Source organism: Pygoscelis adeliae, unplaced genomic scaffold, assembly GCF_000699105.1.
Source record: "Pygoscelis adeliae isolate BGI_AS28 unplaced genomic scaffold, ASM69910v1 Scaffold13, whole genome shotgun sequence".
Lineage (NCBI taxonomy): Eukaryota > Metazoa > Chordata > Aves > Sphenisciformes > Spheniscidae > Pygoscelis > Pygoscelis adeliae.
The window spans coordinates 1575782-1584389 of NW_008824499.1; the positions used below are offsets into that span (position 1 = coordinate 1575782).

The following is an 8608-nucleotide window of genomic DNA, read 5'->3' on the forward strand; positions in this document are numbered from 1 at the left end:
GCGGGTGTGCGCCAGCCGCTCCGTGCCCTCGCGGGAAGGGCAGCTGCACTTTCATTCCCACTCAGTCTAAACGCTCCAGGAACACAATCCCAATTTCCCTCTGCAGCGTGGGGGCTCGGGGTGCCCGGGGAGGACAGCCACCCCGTGGGACATGAGCCCTGCCGCGGGCTGCTCCTTACCTAAACCACGCATCAAAGCATCAGTCACGCATCAAAGCATCTCCTCTGAAAACGTAAAGAGGGTTTGTAACTACTGAGAACTTGGTTAAAGCTACGTACACCGACAGCTTTTATCAATTTAACTCAAAATAGCGCAGGCAAAGCAGTCGAGCTACTCCACACAGTTACTTCGCTTCACAAACTCAGGCTCACGCAGGGGGGACCGGAGCAAACAGGCATCGCTGACACGGGGGGGACAGGGCTCGAGGCTGGGGGGGGGGCCCCGCGGAGCCGCGTCTGTGGGGCCACTGCTCCCCCACTGGGCTGGCACAGGGCACCGTGCAGCAGCAGCAGTGATGGGGCTGGCGTGCAATCCTTGCCAACCACAAAACTTGAGTCCCGTTGTTTGAAAAAAAATAAAAGTGACTTGTTTTCAGAAAACAGTTTTCTTTACTAAGCCAAGTGCTTTCCCCTGCTTGCTGATGCTGAGGCTCTGGGGTAGAGCTGAGCAGTGGTTGCCTCCATGGAGAAGATGTAGAAACCTATGGAATAAATGTGGAAAAACAGATTTTCACACAGCTGCATGATGCCAGAACCAGCTAGGGCTCTCATCACCACCTAAGGACCATGGTATAAGCATAGCTCGCCCAAAGATGAGCGTGTGAAACGCCAGCTGCAGCTCCCTCTGTGTGCAGTGGCACTGCCCTTCTGCTTGGGAACTCGCCTCCCCGAGCGCATCCCTCCAGACAGAGGTTCCGAGACACCGGCAAGCAGGGCCAAGGGTTTTCTCAGCAGCCCGCTGAGTGTGGGCTGGCCTCAGCAAGGTATATTTTTAAAAGCCGGTCTGCTCTCCAACAGCAGCTCTCTGCGCTGAGCCAGCTCTGTAACTATCAGACCACCACCTACGGGCACACACACACCTCGTCCCTGGCAGAGGGGATGTCACGCAGCTCCTTTTTTCCAGTGAAAGGAGCAGCTGTGGGGTTTGTACAGACTTTTTCAAGACCTTTAAATAACTCCCTCAAAGAGGGCGAGTGCACTCTTTCAGCTTTTAATGCTTGAAAAAAAAATTTCCAGGCTAAGGAGAGGGAAGGTCCCGGGACGCCGAGAGCCGTGACGGACCTTGCTGCACCCACAGGCGTGCAGAAACAGGCACCCGCCGTTTTTTTCCTATCCTTTGGCCAAGAAGCTTTTACTGCCACAGCAAGGGCGGCAGAACAGCACGTGCACGATGCCACCTTCCCAGGCTGCAGACAAGCGGGAACCTGTCTTCATCAGGAACCAGGACAAAGACTAGGGACCACGCCTGAGACAGGAGCAGCTCTAGCATCAACTGCTCCTTCCATAGCACAGACCTTCCCCCTCTTTATAAAGTGCTTTGCAATCTACCGACAAGAAGTTTTATTGCTGCTTCTGGGTAACAGCGTCCTCTCTCTTCAGGTCTTCACATACTGAAATCATCCCAGGAATGGCATGAACAAAGCAGAACCTCAGCAAATATCCTGCAACGGAGCCAAAAGCGGGAAAGGATCAGAACAAAGCTACAGGAAGGGAGGAAGCAGCAGCTTTTCCACAAGATCATGTGGTGTAACTTTTTTTCTTATTAAAAAAGCAGAATTGTGGGAGGAGCAGCTTCCTTCACCTTATTATTACCTACAGATATTTCAAGCATGCACATTTGTTCCAAGAACGGTTTTATACAGATATTTCACAAGAACACAACACTTAAATTACTCCATGCCAGAAACAGATCCTGAGAACAAAATAAACAGTGCAAGGAAATACTGTCTTAATCAATGATACAGCAACTTGTAATGATTTCCAATCCAGAATGCTTTGTTACACAGCAAGCAGTATTAGTTGCTGAAAGGGTTCAGCCCTCTCCCCTCTTTCCCCCCACTCCCACTCAAGCCAGACTCAAGGAGCACCGACTCTCATTTTTTACTCCATGCACATCATGAATTATCAGTGTGCAAGTGTAAAAAGGAACAGGAAGGCATCAGAGCTCTGTTTCAAGCGTGTGGCACAGTATATCAGAAGATTTTTTTTCTGTAACACGTACACACCGATTCATACATTGGTTAATTTTAGCTGAGTCAGCTACCAGCGACTTTATTAGCTAAATAATAATCATCTGGTGCGTGTTCTCAACTTGTTCGAGTTTCGGGTTCGAAGCTTTAGCAGTAACGGACACAACCCCAAAATGGGAGACTAAAAGCATTCCCCCGTTCTCGCGATGAGCCACAGCGACTTAAACATTTTTTTGCATTTCCAACAGCCCGGCTAAAAATCGCCACCGTAAATTCTCAGCAAAATACAGAACTGCAGCTTTCCCGATGACTTCAGATGAATACATCTTGGCACGCAGGAGGAAGACACTTAGGGTAACAGTTTACGGGAACACTAATACCTTCCCAACCGTTAGACAACATCCACTTGCATTAAGGCCGCCGGCGGCTGAATTTGGCTTTGCCATTTCGCCTGACGTTCGACTGCAAGTCATGTTTTTTAAGTGCAGTAGTCCAACCTACCTGAGATACGACAGACACATTTTTCATTTTAGGAGCCAGTTTCTAGCAGAGTAGTTTGCAGCTTAGAAGACACAGTATTTCTAAAGCTTTTACCTTCACGGAGACACAACGGCCAGCACTTACGGTATCGTACAATCTAAGCAGCGTTATTCTGCTTGGCACTAGACAAAAATTAAGAGTTACAAGCTAATTCCACATTCAATGTTTATTTATTTGTAATACAAATAGAAATGTGTGCCCAAATCTTTCCTTAAAGTTCTACCCAGATTGTTTAAAAAAAACCTACAGAACATTCTTTCATCATCTGACAGTTAAAAAGCTGCATTTAAAATAAACAGAGGTTTCAGTAGCCTGTCAAAACAAGTGACATTTTACTGTTGGAGTATCTGCAACTTCTACCAAGGAGAAGTACTTTCTCAAGCAACAGCGTTATTATACAATCAGTTGTTTATCATAAAAGATCTTATGATAGGACAATTTTTTAAAAATCAGTTTTAATAGAGATTTTCATAATGAAAGGAGTAAAAATCATGAAAAATCCTCAAGTCCAATTCAGGGAGGCACAGACTCCACGCTTATTGGAAAAGCCAGTTTCAAGCAGTATCCTGCTCCAAAGGAAGACTCTCTTTGGCGACAGACTACTCCATTAGGAAGATACAGCATTTGGAATCCAAGAGTGCAGTTTTACATACTTTTGAGTCAAAAAGGTGCATGTTGATCATTGAAACAAAAAAACCCACGAGTTAAAAGCATTTTGAAATGTTGGGACACACACAAACACAAATACCCTATAAATTTTCTAGGTATCCATGCATGATCTTTATATATGAGCAACTTAGCTACATAAAAAGAAACCATGACTCCGGTTCATTTTGGTCAATGTGCAAGTTCCTTTTTCAAAAGTTATTCAATAGTTACTGTAGCAGTGTAAATAAAGAGCTTGGTATTTCAACTATTATTAGATGAACATACCGTAGCTGAATTTAAACCTGTATTTCCTAACAGAGCATTCCATACGCCTGTAGCTGTTGATAACTGCTGTTCAAAATTTAATTTAAAAAAAATTAAAAATTTTAAAATGTTACCAACATCTTCAGCACTAACTGAAAGGCCCAAAAAGATGGTGAGGTATGAGAGCAATGGACTGCTCTGTATGTTGAGACTTCACTTTTAACCAACGACCATATAATTTCCAATTGTTCTTTCCCACCTCACTCCAAGAAGTTTTAAAATTTGCAAAGCTACTGCCTCAGTAGCATGGTGACACAGGCTTTCAGAGGTGCCTTTGTAAATAACTACCTAAAGCATTCAGCTGCAAATCGTAAGTGGAGATGTGTATTGGAAACAAAACATTCTGCACAAGTTACATTGGGATTCTTTTCATTTTGTTTATAAAAAACAAGAGATAACGAAGCAATTCTTTTAATCAAAAGAAATGACCAAAATCTCAAACATCAGATTTGACTAGAGGAAAACGATGTGGCTTTTTTCTCCCCCCAACATCTGCATGAGAACTGAGGCTGCAGACTGAATCCAGAGGGACCCCCCACCCCCCCAAAAAAAAAAGAGAAAAACAACTCCATGTATACATATGTATTCTGCTGTCTGCAACTGATGTCGTCCCGGGATAGCACCACCACGAGAGATTTTATGTAGCCTAGTGAAACTTCACAAATTCTTCCAGAGTTCTAGGGATCTGGTTTTGGTAGCTGATGTTATAGATCCGTACTGCTCGGGCAGCCAGGCACTTGAGACTCAGTTTCATTTGAGTTTTGAGGAGTATTTCAGACACCCCTGTCGTACTTTTATCAAGAGGGGTTTTCTTCTGCTTATTCGTCATGTCTGTATGAGCACCAGCCTCCACCAGGCTAATGATGATGGAATGCAACGTCAAGAAGTCACTGATGGGCCTGTGATATTGGACAATGATGTGGAGCGGACTGTTTCCTTCGTTGTCCACAGCGTTCACGTCAGCACCACAATCTAGCAAGAGTTTTGTGACAAGTGCGTTAGGAAAGCTGCAGACATCATTCGTGTGGAAGTCGTCAACTGGTGTACTGGAATTGACAGCGTGATGCAGCAAACTAGAGCCATCCCGAGTTCTGGGATCGAGGTGAATCAGGTTATAAATCTGCTTGTTGATTCGTGACTGATCCTCTTCACTGCACTGGGTCTTGGTAGAGATGCAGACTAAGTAGAGAAAGGTAAAAATGTTGCATTCATAGTTGTCCATGGCTGTGTGGATGTCAGAGTCTTGGGTGGTTTTGATCCGGGACATGCCTTGTTCTATTTCCAAGACGCTGCACCTCAGAACGCTCTCGATGTCCTTGGCTTTAACAGGCTCGTTTAAGTGTATCATCTGAGAAAAGACTTGAGCAAACCTCAGGAGGTCCTTATGAGTGTTCCTGTTGCCTTTCTGCCTTAGATGCAAGGCGTGGAGCCACAGTTTGATACACTGTTCAAACTCCATGTTATCTGCATAAACAGCCCCCCGGTAAATAATGGGGTGAGAAACATCGATATTGTCCGAGCCCAGAATTCTTTCCCGCACAATGAGGCCTTCCATGTGAAGGGCATCTCTGTCCTGCCTAATAGACTCTAATTCCTGAGGAGTCCTGCATTCAGTCCTGTTTCCATAAGCTTCAATTTGTGGAAGAACTTCTTTTTCAATTATATTCTCACTGTCTCGGTACCTCTCCAGCATTGCTAAATATAAATAGTGGTAAGTCTTCATTATATCATAGTTTTCTCTGTCATTTGCAAATGAGGCACCCAGAAGTTCCAGAGCTTCAATCCGGCTTCTCCTGTCACAGTCGGCGTGAGCAAGCAGCAGCTCTACGACGTCGGCCTTGCAGCTCTCGGCAGCGACTTTCAGCGGAGTCATCCCATGGCCGTTCACCATCATCGCCGCCTTCCACTTGACCAGCTCCCTCACTATTTCCAAGTGGCCGGCTTCGGCCGCAAAGTGCAACGCCGTGGCACCGCAGTGGGCTTTGGCGTTGGGATCAGCATGCTGCTCGAGGAGGTACCTCACCACGTCCGTGTGACCTTTGTAAGCCGCAATCATAAGGCAAGTGTTGTCGTACTTGTTGGCAATGCTGATGTTGGCATTGTTTTCTACCAGGTATTTCACAATGTCCAGCCTGCCATCGAAACACGCAGCCCTCAGGGGAGTCGAATTGGTCACTGTGGTGTGATTCACATTGGCGCCGTGACTCACCAGCAATTTGACTACTTCAAAGTGGCCGGCTCCTGCCGCACACCAGAGAGCTGTGGCTCCATCAATGACAAAGCTAAAAACGTAAAGATGGAAACAAGCGCTCTTTCAAAAGCATCTTTTACAGGCAGCCGAGCAGCGTGCAACAGGCACGGACGTACCCAGCCACTGAAAGGTACTTTGTAGCCATCCTGGTTTTGTTCTTGAAGGAACTTACCAGGATAGCCAAGGTAAAAGAATGAGAGACTTATCAAGCACATAGACCTCCCGAAGGAAGGAACGTTGGAAGTTGAAACTTCAAAGCAGCCAGGGGACTTAGCCACATTTTGCACTAGTACTTCCCGGGCTGCTTTGAAGATCCTACCTGCAAGCTCCAGCCCTCAGCCTACGGAGGTCTCGGGAAGAACAGTTACAAGAATTACCGCTTCTTTGATGCCTTGTGCCAGAAACTGACACATTAAAGAAAGAGAGAAAACTTAAAACTGACATATTGACACAAAAGAACAAACTCAGACATGAATAACAGTATAGCTATACAGTACACCGGCCCTGGCAGCAAAGCTGGCTTAAGAATTTCGTATCACTTCACTGGTTCTCTGCCTGAGCTGCAACATTGCCACCGCTTCCACTGCGCCGATACTTCTTGTTTGAGAGACTGCACCGTCAACCAGACCAGCAGTCTGGTTACACAAATGGAACTCCAAGAATAAAATAAAATTTAAAAACGCAGAAGTTCTTCTGAGCCGGACTGTTTCAGAGATCTGTTTTACATCATGGCCTCGTAGACCATGATGTGAATCAGCTTGCTGGCACTCCTAAACAAGGGGACAGTGAACTTTAGCAAAGCATCACAGTTTCTTGAGCTGTTTTCATTCCCAAATGCAGCACGTTGTGTAACTACAAAGATAAAGGCTCATGTCCTTTTCATTCCCCTGATTTTTGAAGTAGCACTTTAACGTAGAAACAGGCGGCATTCACAACGCAGTTAATACACACTCGAGGCGCATCCCAAATCGCAGAGAAGGGACAACTATCTTATTTCCATATATCCAGTCACGTTTCCCAAAGTTAAAATATCATAAGACACCGACCTAATTTTAACAGAGATTTTTACCATTTTATGAAGCTCTCACGTAGCTCGGCAGGAATAGCTGTGTGGCTGTTTGTGAATCCAACACCTCTAGACAACATTTCAGAGGCCATTTAAGAGCTCTGGCATGCAGGGATGTCTACACCTTTATTCACAGTAAGAAGTTCCTTATTTTGTAAGTGACCACATTAAAATGCTTTTATATTATAACAGAAGGAAAGTCAGGACCTAGGATTTGTTAATGAACAGGAGGCAGTTTATTGGTGCACTACAGGTATATATTTACAAGTCAAAAGCCTGGAGCCCAAACAAGCGGAGCTGCTGTTCCACCTTATCTCAAGAAGAACGACAATAACGACAATAACGCCGGGATCACATGCCTCCTCTCTTCTCACCAGGCTGCGACTCCCACTGTGCCCATTGTGTCTCAGACAACACCTCCTTTAATCTGTACAAGGCAGAGGCTCTGGCAAGCAGATCACCATCCCAACAAGGCACAGCAGGAGAAACAAGAAAATTCAGCAGCAGAGGGGGGCTGACAGCCCTTCCTTTAACTGAATTTGGGGCAGACCTCACCCTAGGTATCCTCAACCAGTTTTTGCTTGTGAAAAGAAGGGCTGGAAGAGAAGAGGAAGAAAGAAAAAAACCCAAACCACACAGGGAAGTCAGTTCCTCCCCCTTCATTCAGCATATAAGAACCGAGCCAGGCTCTCCCTGGGCCAGGTGGAGCTGCACAGGCATAACTCCAGCTCATCAAGTAGGAGCCAGATGAAAGATACCAGCGGGGACCCACTGCGGTCCCCCTCACCCAGTACCTGATGTGAGCTCTGCTCTCTGTGCAAGCTACCTGCAAAACCTGAAGCTGTTCAAAAGACCGATCTACCTTCACGATTAGTCAGCCTTGGGTTTAAGACTGATACACGGGCAAGAACTTCATGAGCACTCTGGGAGATTTTAAAAACGTTCCTCCCTTCTGCTGCGGCAGCACACCGCCCACGGACCACGCTCCTGGAAATCACTGCCAGGCTTCTCCCCGAACAGCAGCGTCGACACCGCTGCCTGGGCTGGGTCCCAGCTGAGGGCCAGGCACCCCCTTCCCTCCCTTTCTTCCCTTCCCGTCCTAAAATGTCACACTTCTCTCCCAGCCATCCCGTACTTTGGCTCCCTGCAGCGAGAAAGGGATGTTCCTCGGGATGTCTGGGCTGGACACGGAGCAACCCTCAATTTGAGTAAACAAAGGCCTGGCTCCTGGCGTGCAGGTACCACCCTACCCTGACCTGATGCCTGCTGTCACCTGTGGCAGCCAGCAATCTCACAGAAAAGGCCACTTCGGCACAGCAGGAGAGAATACAAGGTGACCTGCTCGCCGAGGGCAAGCTCAAGGAGGAGCTCTCCGGGCTGCGGCGAGTATTATTCTGTCTACAGTTCCAGGTGGAAGACCTCCGAAGGGCAGAGGCGTTTACGGCTCATAAAGCACCGTGTGGGGGATCTCAGACAGCAATGGCATTTTTACGGCTAACGCGGCAACTTTCCCAACGCCAGCTGGGGGAGCGGCGGGGCCCTGAGCCCCTGCGCCGTGCCGGCACCGAGGCCGACTGCCGGCCGGGGCAGC

The 8608-nt window shown here is 47.0% G+C and overlaps 2 protein-coding genes across 2 annotated transcripts in view; one reads left to right on the forward strand and one right to left on the reverse strand.

The window, feature by feature from the left end:
• The window catches only part of ITGA11 (integrin, alpha 11), a 52645-nt gene extending 51190 nt beyond the window's left edge, over window positions 1-1455 (forward strand). Inside the window, exon 31 of the mRNA XM_009321515.1 lies at window positions 1297-1455. Within this exon, the coding sequence (XP_009319790.1) occupies window positions 1297-1455 (159 nt within the window). The remainder of the gene's footprint in view (window positions 1-1296) is intronic.
• A 1426-nt stretch (window positions 1456-2881) lies between these two features.
• FEM1B (fem-1 homolog b (C. elegans)) lies at window positions 2882-6696 on the reverse strand. The gene is made up of 2 exons (XM_009321516.1): window positions 6677-6696; window positions 2882-6009 (listed from the first exon to the last, which is right to left on the reverse strand). The coding sequence occupies exons 1-2, from the start codon at window positions 6694-6696 to the stop codon at window positions 4347-4349; spliced, it is 1683 nt and encodes a 560-aa protein (XP_009319791.1). The 3' UTR covers window positions 2882-4346.
• Between the last annotated feature and the right edge of the window lie 1912 nt (window positions 6697-8608).

Coding starts and splice junctions, on each gene's coding strand:
- FEM1B (XM_009321516.1), bottom strand. CDS start 6,696: ATGGTCTACGAGGCCATGAT. Junction 6,010..6,676: donor ATGGTCTACGAGGCCATGAT/GTAAAACAGATC, acceptor CTTTTGAAAGAG/CGCTTGTTTCCATCTTTACG.